This window comes from Vidua macroura, chromosome 1, assembly GCF_024509145.1.
Source record: "Vidua macroura isolate BioBank_ID:100142 chromosome 1, ASM2450914v1, whole genome shotgun sequence".
Classification (NCBI taxonomy): Eukaryota; Metazoa; Chordata; class Aves; order Passeriformes; family Viduidae; genus Vidua; species Vidua macroura.
This window is the reverse complement of record NC_071571.1, coordinates 31,533,976-31,546,411: the sequence shown is the minus strand read 5'-3', so window position 1 is coordinate 31,546,411 and position 12,436 is coordinate 31,533,976. Positions and strand designations below refer to the sequence as shown.

The 12,436-nt window shown below is 38.9% G+C and overlaps 1 protein-coding gene across 1 annotated transcript in view; it reads right to left on the bottom strand.

Annotated features, from left to right (window-relative positions):
• Positions 1-12,436, bottom strand: part of DNAH11 (dynein axonemal heavy chain 11) — a 106,104-nt gene that overhangs the window by 6,055 nt on the left and 87,613 nt on the right. Inside the window, 5 exon segments of the mRNA XM_053970705.1 lie at positions 1,387-1,525; positions 3,489-3,533; positions 6,866-6,984; positions 9,922-10,082; positions 10,085-10,126. Coding sequence (XP_053826680.1) covers positions 1,387-1,525; positions 3,489-3,533; positions 6,866-6,984; positions 9,922-10,082; positions 10,085-10,126 — 506 coding nt within the window.

The window sequence follows — 12,436 nt, the reverse complement described above, 5'->3', positions numbered from 1 at the left end:
TATTCCACCTGTTGTTAAGAACACAATGGATGAAGAACTTCACCTATTTCACTGCAGACTGGCCTGATCCCTCTCCCATATATACATGGGTTGCTTTCCCAAAGGAGTTTTGAAGAGATTACCTGATGTTGTCAAGAATCCCATCTCAGCATATGGTGCAGTAGTCCATACAGTGCAGGGCTTTCAGAAGAAAGCATTTCATCTATGTATTTATGGTATCCATCATAATCCAGATTTGGAGAGACCAAGAAACATGGTGCCAAGTTCCCCTTCAAGCTGTAGGAAAAGAATTAATAATGTTATTGGTAATGCTGACACCAGGAAACATTCTCCTGTAGCTACAAAGTTTCAGAAATTTATTTGTAGACATGACAGCTGCATGTTCTGATACAATGGAACAGGGTTATCAAAGTATTCCCAGCATAGTTACTATTTGCATAATTTCCAGACACTTCCATTTTCTGTGGGGTTGCTTCTTACTTCATGAAGTAAATGCTTTGCATTTATTTTAAGGAATGTCACTACTGAAGCAAGTGTATTTTAAGTACTGCAAGTCTGCATCACCTCAGCAGCCAAGCAAGGATTCTTATGCCATTTTGCCACTCTCCAAGTGCAGGAGTATTGCATGGGGTTTGTACTGCTGCTTTGGCCTTAGTGAGATAGACAGTGCTGATAGTTTTAACAGGATTAAAAGTTAAGGTCTCAGTCAGCTCACTATTGAGCCAAGTACTATTAACTCCACTGTTCCTATAGAGCAGGGAGACCCTAACTCTGTCAGGATATTTAAGATAAGACTTGGGACTTTGGAGCAGATCAAGATTTATGTAAACAGGACTTTGATGAGATGTTCTGTCAGTGGGCTGACCTCCTAAATAAAATAAAAAGTAATAAATAAAATAAGAATAAAAGCTGTAGCCATCACATTTATTTTTCTAGACTTCCCCATCTCCTGTGCTGTAAGAACTTTACTGAATTCAAAGAATTTCTCTGAACTTATTGTCATAGAGCTGTCTGCAATTTAAAAAAGGCTTGAAGTTGTTTTTGCTGAAAAATATTTCTAGCTCTAAGTGGTACTTTTCACAAAAGCTATTTGTTCCTAATGCAGGGTCCACTTCACAAAATCACAATAACATTTAACAGCTTCTGGCATTTAGAACAGTCTACAGCAAGCTACTGCTCAAAATAACACCAGTAAGCACTTATTTCTGAAGTAATTTTGGTTCTGCAACCAGCCATTTACCTGTGCCTGAACTTGCACCACTAACCTCACCCACAATAAGCTGTATCTTAAGATACAGCCACTTTGAAGTAGTGCTGAGGTTTTGAAAAAAGCCCTGTTATTTACCTCGAGTGGAAGATCAATTCTGTCAGACAATCTGTACTTACCAGTCTCTCTCTGCTGGCACTTAAATCAGGTTTTACTGCATCTGTGGGAGTCATGTGCACAGAGGGAGGCTGTGGGTTACTGGGGTATGAAGCAGGAGCTTGCCGCCCTTCTGTCTTTACAATTGTTCCCAGGTGAGGTCTATCAAAGCTGACACATAGTGGGTTATTCTAATGGACCCTGTGGAATGAATTTGTAGCTAAAAGAACTCATCATAAAGCAAGAAGTTAAAAAGAGAAGGTAACCTCCCCAGTGAACACAAAGCCCCACCACCAATGAAGGACCATCCATTCATTTGGCTGCCAGTCACTGAATGATTTTCTGGTTTTTCTGGTAATTCTGGGCTTTAACTTTTTCCAATTACAGCAAGAAGCTAAGAAAGATACCTCACTGTTTAAAATACCAGTGGATCCACGCTAAGGGTTGGGTCCCTAAACTTTCCAAAGGCCATACAAATAGCAGTGATTCTGTTCAGGTTTCACCACCTATACTTATTTTGCAATTATTTGAATGAAGGTTCAGGCTTGTGAAGGTTAATGGACTACCTAAAGTAGTAAAGCAGTAATTCTTTACTTATCCATAGGCTAGAGGCAGAGCTGGAGCCGGCAGAATGAGCTTCCCACCATGCCCCCACGACCTCAGCTGTCATGTGGAGAAATCAGCCTCTTTCGAGGTCAGGAGTACAGTGGTGTTTACCCTTTCCATCTCCATGGCAACTTACTCTTGGGCATCTTCTTCTGAGCAGTTACTTCCAATTGCCTTCATCTGAGTGTGGCTCTTTGACATATGAAATCCTGCATCTTTGGGACCAAGGAGACACCAGCCCGCTCCTCTCATTCACAGCCAAAAGGCAAGCTTCAACCCACTGCCAGGGGTGAAAAGGGCACTTTTCCCAGCTTAGCCTGGCTCCACAAATCGCCTGCTCACACCTAACATGATAATTTTTTTTTTTTCCTCATAAATGAGCTTTTTTTACCTTTGAACAATGAAAAATAACAAGTCTGGAAAGGGTGCTTGAAAAATCTCTTGGTTGTTTTTAGCAAATTATGTAGAATCAGTTCTCTAAAATGGCTTCTTCAGCAGCTAAGGAGAAGCAGACAGAGTTTTTAAGTATTTATATACATATTAAACAGTACATATATATAATACACATAGTATATAATCTATATAATATATGTGTGTAAATATATACACATGCCCCTGTATAAACATCCACATTTGTTATAACTGCGTATATGAGATTAAAGCAGTTTCCATGCAAAACTTCTCAGAACTAAAGTTAAAGCAACATTTTCTTTTTGTAGCCTCAAAAATTTTAGCATTTGCTCCTAATTAGAAGCAACTTTGGCAATCTGGCCCTTTGGAGTCATGGATGTTCCACATACACTGCTGTCTAGGATGAAAACTCAATAATGAAATTTGAATAATTCAGTATATGTCAGCTGGTGATAACCTGACAAAGCTACAGATGTGTGAGAAGGTAGTGAAAAATTGAAAACAGTCTTACAAGCTATTTTCTCTATTTTAAAAAGAGTGAGATGCAAGGAAATGTATAACATTTCCATTATTTATTGAAGAGGAAAATGTGCAAAGAGTAAGTGTAAGTTCTGAGGATGGTGCCATTCTGGACTGCTGAAACTGGTGAGTCTATCAGTTACATTGATTAAAGTGCAATTCCATAAGAGATACTTTCCCATGCCTACCCAAAACTTTCTAAATGGAAGCACCTTAAAACAGTTTTCCTAGGAAAGTGTATCTGATATCATTAAGCTCACTATACAATCAGTGTTACGAAGTACAGAATTCAAGTTACCAATTAATGGTACTTGCAAAAGTAGACAAGCAGTATGTCAACTCACAAACCCTTTCAGCCAAAATCTGCTCATGATAAATCATCAGCAATTTTTTCCCCTACAGCCAGATAAGATCTTGCTACAGGATGGATGAGAAAGTGTGTGGTCTTCTCTTTCCCTTAGATTAAACATACTGTGTTCCAGAGCTTTAAGCACATATGAAAGTTCTCACCAGGACTGGGCTGAGGAATTCTTGTAGACAGATTCAGCAGAGCCTGCAGTGCCAGGCACCTGTGATGTGGCCACCTTACCTGATCTCACCAAGGAGGTTATGCGAGTCCTCCTGTGTAACCCACCTGAGGAAAAGAATGCATCATTGAATAAAACAAGTCAGCTGCTTAAAGGAAAAACCAAAACTGTTCTGAATAAACATCATTAAGAGACATAAAAGAAATCCAACTACTTCCTTTCAGAAAGCTTCATGGTTATACATTTGCATTGCTGGGTTTGGTTTTTTTCAGCAAATAACATTAAAACCATATTTCTTTTATTTCAATCCAGTGAGAGGTAAATGAGCAAAAATAGCAAATTTGTGACTAAAATTCAGGAATGCTGTAAAATGCATTATCCAAGCTTTTGTTTCCTACCTTAGCCCTTATAAAAAAACTTCAGAGAAAACCACATTTTCAAATCAGCACATTATATGAGAGAACATAACTTTGTGAACAAATGCATGTATTTTCCCATACAGATCTTTAAAAACATAATCCTCATGAGTGACAGGAAGGTAACCTACTGTGCCTTTCTTGGAGGAGAAATAAAAAACTTGTATCTGATTGCAGTCTTTTATATCTCCTCACCAGGGAACGTTTAGTTACTGAAATTCTACATTATTTGAAATTGGGAAGTATTCAAGAACTTTGGTAAAAATTGAATTAATATTAATCCCATTACTGCACCATCATATAAGCATTAAGTTTATTGTAGAATTCTAGTCTTAATGCCACAGAGAAAGCATATGGTTAAGGGTGGCAAAACATTTTATTCAAGGAACCACTGTCTTTCTCCTTTATTTGGCTTCACAGCATTTGAAGCTTCTTTTTGCTCCCCTTTGGTTTGCAAAATATGCCAGTTTGTGATGAAACCTTTGCAGACAGGAACCTTTATGCCCTTGGGGGCAGTGTTTGCCTCCCAACAGTTCGAGTAAAAACTTAATTATAGGCTTTAAATATTACATGATGTGACAGAACAGAACAAGTAAAATAGCTGCAGCTATTCCAGTTTGCTTGCTACATACACTTGTATGCAGCAATTTGATTATGTGAAATGCTAATCTATCTTTAATTTAAACTGGTTCAAATAAAATTTAAAAAAATGTCTAAAAATCCACTGGACTATAATATGCAGGGCCACATGCTTGCAATGAGAAGGCTGAACAGAGAATCCCTGTGAAAAATGCCAGCAACTTGGATTTAGAATGGAACGTTCTTGCAGTCAGAATAAACCTGCTTTTCTCTTTGTGGCAACAAAATCTCATTTAATGTTTTTCTAATTTCATATATATTTATCTCAAGAAATTGCTTTTCCCTTTGTATTTTAGAAGAGTATATCAATATTCTAATGCAGTACAAGCTCATTCAGCTGCACACTTCTGGGACATTGATTATACTGGGATAATCAAAGCTGGTGATATAAAAGGGACATTTTTGTGAGTGTGAGAAAGCTGTGGAGTTTGCATTAGAAATATTTCGGGCTGTCAGGTTCACATAATTGCCATTGTACACTACACAAAACTGGTCCGTTGTACCCAAAAAAACCCACAGAGCCGTTGCTGGGTGGGTGGATAATGGAGAGGACAGAATCTACTTCCCCCTACAACAATCCAGTGACAACTCCTTGAACACATGTGTGGGGATCAGAAGGTGGAGGGCAAGAGTGGGACAATGAGGCAGGACCAGGCATCCTGTACATTACATGAAGAGACCTCAACTATTGCAGGTTGGTGTGCTGGACTTTGTCTTAGAAGCAGGAAAAACAGAAATACAAGATTAAGTATTCTCAGGAAAACACTATGAACTGGTGGAAGTTATAACAAGTCATGGCAATTTCCACTAGCTGATGAGCTAGCTCAAGTTGCCCAGTTTATGGTTTCTGGTCAATGCTTAATTGTCTTCAGGAAGTTCTTCCCAAAGGACAATAAACTATATACATATGATTTTATATATATATATATATATATATATATATATATATATATATATATATATATATGCACAAGGTCATAGACATGCATATGTACATAGGAACTGACATTTAAAAAAAACCTGTTGTCTTATTTCTCTCTCCAATATCTATGTTAAAAAAATCCTTATGAAACCACAGGGTAATGAATCACTAAGCAGTACAATGAGAAAGACCAATAAGCAATATTACCAGGAAGAGAGAAGAAATAATTATTGCTCTTATAGACCTTTCTGGTATTCCCTGCCATCAGAATACTCCCTCTCTCATTAATTAGCAAAATGAATTATCCAGCTTATGAATTGTGGTTTGAAAAAAACAGCTTAAAGCAGCAAGATTTATTAGCAAAGAAAATTAAGGGTTGGAATAAGCTGATTTCATAGACTTGTTTTCTAAATGGGAAGCATTATTAAATCATCATAATAAAATTAAGCAATTATTTCACTATGACACCAAGTACTACAAAAAGGGAAAACAGCTTGATGTCCTACTAACTAAATAAAGGCTAGTAGGGCTATGAAGAGAAAAATAAAATTAATTTCTCAGAGTAAATACAAGCTGGGAGATATGGAGAAAACCATATCATCAAGGTTCATATCATCATATCACTTCTGTCTCTTTTATTTCTTTATAAATATCTCTGAAATTTATTTAAATTACTAAAATGGGAGGATCTATTCAATAATATCCTATATCATTCAGTAACAAATAATTACTGCCTTTTATTTAGACATTTCACATTTTCACATGCAGAACTTACACAAATGACCTCAACTCAGTATTTAAACTATAAAAGTATGAAATATGCTGTAGCTCAAAAAAAAAATCACTCTCATACCCTTAACTTTGACTCAAGGGGAACATTACTGAGAAAGTCACAACAAGGTGGCATCCTTAATACATAATAATGACACATTCAGGAAATGCACCATTATTTATACATGTGACGTGCTGTAAATTGCTTCCATCATCAGAACTAATTGTAGTGATTATTAATGCAGTGTTATGAACTGTCAGAATTGCTGTTTGTAATTACATTTGTGCAAATGCTTCATTACCTGCCTAATGAATTTGGCATATATGCACATGTAAACCCCTGTTTTTGTTAACATAATGAAGGGCATTTTTTTCCCCCTTAGCTACTGATGTGGAACCGGTTTTACCTATATTACAAAGTTCAAGCATCCACTGCCAGAAAACAACCACAACCCCCCACCCCCTTTGATCCGGTTTATTTTCATACTCACCAACAGCATCACATAATGCCAGCTACTTAAATAACAGCTTCAGGGAAAGAACTGTGTCCCCCTTATTCAGTATAAACATGTGATTGAGTGGAAATGACCTTGATGTGTGGTTACCTGACCACTTCCTACCTTCTGGTGGGCCTCTGAGCAGTTGCTGAGGACAGCGATGCAGACGGAGATCTCAGGTGCCGATCTGGTACCTTCCATTCCAGCCCCAAGGGCCAAACTTCAGTCTCCCCGGAATGCAAGTGTGAAAATTGCAGAGAGGGAAAAGGATGCTTTTAAATGCCCCTTCTCTGGCATGCAGTTCAAGGGTCCCCTAAAAAAAAAAAAAAAAAAAAAAAAAAAAAAAAAAAAAAAAAAGGAGTAATTTACACACTAGCAACAGGGAGTGCTGCTGAGAGCTGTGCCAGCCCCAGCTGCCAAAGGGAGAACTCACAAGGCTGGAGCTGAAAGGACAGTGAGAAATAGGTTTCTAAAGAATCAGAGGCTATTGGGCAGTATTTTTTCAGTAATTCCCAGATGCAAAATTGTTGATAGTGACATTTTAATTCTCAAACGTCCCATAGGAATGAACTGTTGTGCTACTGAAACTAACAAAAACAGAGTCTTTATCTAGAAGTCTATAAATATTACTCAGATAACCACTATAGTTTCTTAGCTAAATCATTCACAGACTTTATCCCAAGCAGAAAATTTACTAGTTTAACATTTATTAAAAAGCCTTCAAACTCCTTGAAATTTTACACCATTTCCTGAAGAGTCATGTTTGAAATTTAAGTTTAATATTTTTCTTTTTGCCTCCATTATTTATAGGGTTAATAGGGAATTTCAGCAGGATGATACTCAGCTGGTTTTTAAATTATTTGGCATTTGCCTGTAAAACCTGCAGAAATTAATCCTTATGATATTTTTCTGTATTTTATCCTTTAGTTTAAGAAGTAATAAATATAACAAAATTAATTTTATTACCCTTGAAAATAATGATTTGTGGAGGGAACGTTAGAGGGATCAACTCTTGTCTTTCAAAAGGAAATAGAACATCCTGAGCTGAACAACATGTAGCAGAGTCTGGGCAAAGGTGAAGGATTTTATGTCTGACAAAAAAACCTCCTTAAATCAGAATGCTGAGTTCAACCATGAAAAAATACAACACAAGTTTCTATCCTGAGTAAAACCACAAAGCCATGAAATGTATTCCATCTAGATTAGACATACTTTGATTTTTTTATTGTAATAAAAAAAAAAAAAAACCCTTAACCAGAAATATATTAAAGTGTCTTCACAGGAATTTGTGGTAAGCCACAAACACCCATGGCTCAGAATAGTGGGTGAGAAAAGAGAGTTCTCTAAAGTGTGAAGCTTAGAAATTGGTTAATTCAAATATATACATATATATTCTTTCACTAAACACACACTGAAGCAGGACAACAATGTATACGGACCACCTTTCTTAAAAACTTTGTCTAAATTTTTCAGCTTTCCATTAAAAGTATTATAATAGTTAGTTATAAAAAAATTGAAAAAAGAACAAAATGCTGTATTAATAGTCAGCTGCTCAGCTGAAAAACTGCAGCTGTTCTTCCTTTCTTACAAATATCTTTCCAAATCATCCCCAATTTGTAGCTCTGACACAGCTTTTTTTTCTTTTTTTTTCTTTCTTTCTTTCTTTTTTTTTTTTTTATTTTATTTTCCCCCTGGCATTGGCTAGTATTATTTTCTAAAGGAACTCTTACCCTTTTCACATCCCAGCTCTGCCCTCATGTGTGCTGTGCTCAAGCAGCTATATGTGAATACCTTGCTGGAAGGCGAAAGTGTGCAGTTACGGCTGTCTTCATCATGGTCTGCTTTGCTGATGAGAACAAGCTGACTGCTCCAGCCACTGCTGCAGGGAAGCTGACTCACACTGGGCTTGAAGACCTTTCTACAAGCTCCTGGAGTAGCAGACAGGGACAACCAGGGATCTGGAGGGAAGGAGGTTACGCACAACCCCTGATGAGCCTGTTCTCCACATTCTTGCGTCTTCTTTCTCCTCCTTCTTCTTTCCACCCACCAAGCAGAACCTTACACAGGAAAAGAGCAAAAGACAAAACAAACAGCACATAACCCTTACTCTTTAATTCCTTTCTTTATGTCTGGCTGCAGGAACCCATACACAGGGTACTACTGAGCCATTTCTTTCTCGGGGGTCTGGCGATCGAGGTGACCCCAAGAATGCAAAAGCCCTTGTTTGCCAGCCCGCGCAGCCAAAGAAGTCTGAATACGTAGGGTCAGCTTCTCAAGGTTGTTTATTTTCTCTTATCTATTACATTTTTTCTCTGACCTGCTAAGCTCTGTCTAGCAAGTTGGTCATGGCATTCCGTGTGCCCTCTAGGGCGATGTTTACATTTTATACTAAAAACTACGTGTACTATATTTACAATAATGTGCCAATATCTATCATTTATGTTGGACAGTGTGTGTCTACCTTAAACCAGTAGAAAAGTGTCACCATCACACCAAGACATGGAGGGCAAGAAGAAGGAGAAGAAGGTCAGGATACGCCCAAATTCCTCCATCTTGTCCCCTTGAACCCCTTATTTTAAACCCCTAAAATTCTACATTTTCACCCTGTGTTAATTCAACTACCACACTACATAAACCCTTGTGGCTTGTGATTCCTCATACAAAGTTGTCAGGTTTTTCCACAGGCTAAAATCAAAGCCACAGGTGTTTTTGACTTCGTGCCAAGGTCTCCGAGCCCCCTGCCTGGGTCTCGAGACAGCCAGGGCAGACAGAGGGATGTCCTGGGTTCCCACATTGCCTGAACACCCAGGTGTGTAAATCCACTCTGTGGGAGAACGGTCATGACCATGCATTTAGGCAAATTTAGAGCAGACCAAAATATGTGAGTACCACTGAATGAAAGAACTCTGGCTTTAGAGCATGTACAGGTTTTTTTCATAAGTGCACCACTGACTGAAGCTGGTGCAATAAATGCTCTTTCTGTCTTTGTATGCATACCTGTGCATGTCTGTATTGAATAGTACAAATGTTTGTGTTATTGCAACACCTTTTCTCCTGCCCAACTCTGATGGGAAACACAGAGGAAATGCAGGGCACAGAGGGCTGGCACCCTGCAGCTGTCAGGTTAGTTTGGAATCACAATGATCCCAAGTCCTGGTCTCCCGCAGAATGGTCATTAATGCTACCACTTGTCTCCACAGGGGAAGGAGTAATTAAAGCAAACAAAAGGGAAATAATAGCTTACTTTTACCTGGTCAAAACCATGGAGAGCAGCATGGAAATTAGCCAGCATCCTTGCAGGAGGCTCACCAGTAATTTTAATTGTATTTTCTAGTATTCCTTGGGGACTGATGTGCTCTTCTGTGGTCGGAGCTAACAAAGCACTGATGAAGACACAGAAATCAGGATGACGTATTGCTCAAGGAGTTTGTCCAAGGTTCTGAACCACTCAGCTACTTAGATGAATATTCCATTGAAAAATAGCTAACATGGTTATTGTGCAAAACCAAATAAATTTGTTGTCCTTAAGGCATTGCCATTGGGACTTTTAAATGGGGTAACAGTTAAGTCATTGTCATTTCTTGGTATGTATTGAGGTTTCACTGTTAGCTTCTAAAATTTAAGGCCTTGATTCTGAAGCTAATGTAAATATTATAAACTCAGGGTTAAGTAATCTGTGGTTGTGGGTGTTATCACATACAGATACAAGCATAGCTCAGAAGACACCTGGACTCTCTTTAATTCCCTGTAGAACTGAGACCTAGGACAAAACATGTCCAAGACCTACCAAGAAGAAGACAGAAGAGCTAGACAGAAAAATGGTTCCAGCTATCCTGCTGCTTAGGAAATATGTTTCAGACTACTTCAGAGCGTAACTGTCTTTAAAGTTCAAAATACATGAAGACAGTGGAAAGACCCTGATAGATCAGAGAAGAGTGTTATAATGGAAAAGTATCTGCCTCCAAAGTACCTCCTGGTGAAAAACAGGAAAAGTTTAAAATGCGTAGTGTGGGCTAATGGTGTGGTTAAAACATCTTTAGTCCAGCCAACATTTCAACTTGAATTGCAGCTTATCCACAAGCTTGTCTTTGGTCCTTCACTGACGTGCCAGAACCTCCTGATTGCACTGGCAATCTCCATGCAGGAGGAATTACAGCCAAAGAATACAACATGTCACTCACTCATGCCCTGGCTGCTGCATCACTTTATTATGAGGTCTGCTGGGGGGAAATTCCCAAACTGTCCCTCGCCCTGTGGAAAAAGGAATAGAGGAATGGAAAGAGAGGGAGACTTTCATATCACATTATATGATTGCAGCTTGGCAGCACCTAAATTTTCATAGAGGCTGCATCCATCGAATGCAAAGTGGAAGTGATTAAAGTCTTAATATAATAACAAAATAAACATTCAATATATGAGATATCTGAATTTGAGATATTAATAATGAGTGACAGAAGACTGCAACCTGACACCAAAAAAATTGTAGTCAGTCTTTCATCTGCCATCTTGCCAACCAACTGTGCCAACTGCTTTTGCAAGATCTGAAGCCAAAGTAATTTTTAAAGTATTTCCCAGGTCAGTCAGAAGGTTGGTTTGCACATGTAAGTTGGTTTGGTTTTTTCTTTTTAATATTTAATTATATATTCTCTATCCTCCAATAAAATCCATAGTAAAACACCTCATCTTTTTGCTCCAACATTTTTTTGAAATATAAGCTTACAAGGTTTTGGAGCCCAAATGCAGAAGACAAAAGCTCGAGAAGCAATGAGTGCATCCAAATCCCAATAGTTCTAGCTAGCTTAGCACCATCTGGGATTTGGTCCAACATCTTCATGAAGTTTCCTTTCAGACTTCCCACAATCCTTCACTATCAAAAACCTTTACAGCAAAATTGTTGCCTCTCTCCTCCCTCAAAAGCCAGGCATAACAGGCTGGAAAATGGAACAGGTCTGTAACACCAGAAGCTTCTCAGATGTTCCCCATCCACCCCTGTGGCTTCAGATACAACACTGCCTCTGCTGTCTCCCATTTTTTTCATTCTGCCCCCCAGAGCAGCTGAGAACCCTGAAATTCCCCTGAAAACCAACTTGACTCTTCCCTTCACAACATTTCTATGCAGGGTTGTTTTCAGACTGGCATGATTAGCTCACTCACATGAAATATGGTTAAGCACATTTCCAGTTTCATTGCTGACGAAGGGGGCAGTTTGTGCATGTTCCCACAGTGCCTAGCACATCAGGGCCCCTCATTAATCCCATGGTGGTTTTGTTTAATCTGGCAGAAAACACTGACTCTAACCCATCTCTTCATTTGTTGCAGGCAACTGGTTGGCAGACAAAGCAAGCTGCTGAGGTTAAAACCAGGAGAGGAGAGAACCATCCCATTCCCATAACCACCTTAATGTCAAGGCCTGGAACATGCACTTTTGTTTGGCTTCAGGGCTGACAGGTTGTCACATATAAACATTGGCTATTGAGCATAAACCACTGGGGAGGGAGCATCTTTTTTTCAGTGGCATTTACGGTTGCCATGCTCCTGTTCACTCTGTCAGTGTGCTGGGAAACCACGGCTTGCCAGGGCATCCCACGGATCTCTTTGTCCACTGCAGAGCGAGTTCTTGGTCCATACAAAGCTGGCCAAAGCCGTGGCTGCTATCTCAGAAAAGCAGCACTCCAGGACTAATTATACAGCTTCCCCAGGGACAGTCAGACCCATTTCATTAAAGTCTCCATTATGGCCTGCTGAATGGAATGGGAGCTCTTAAT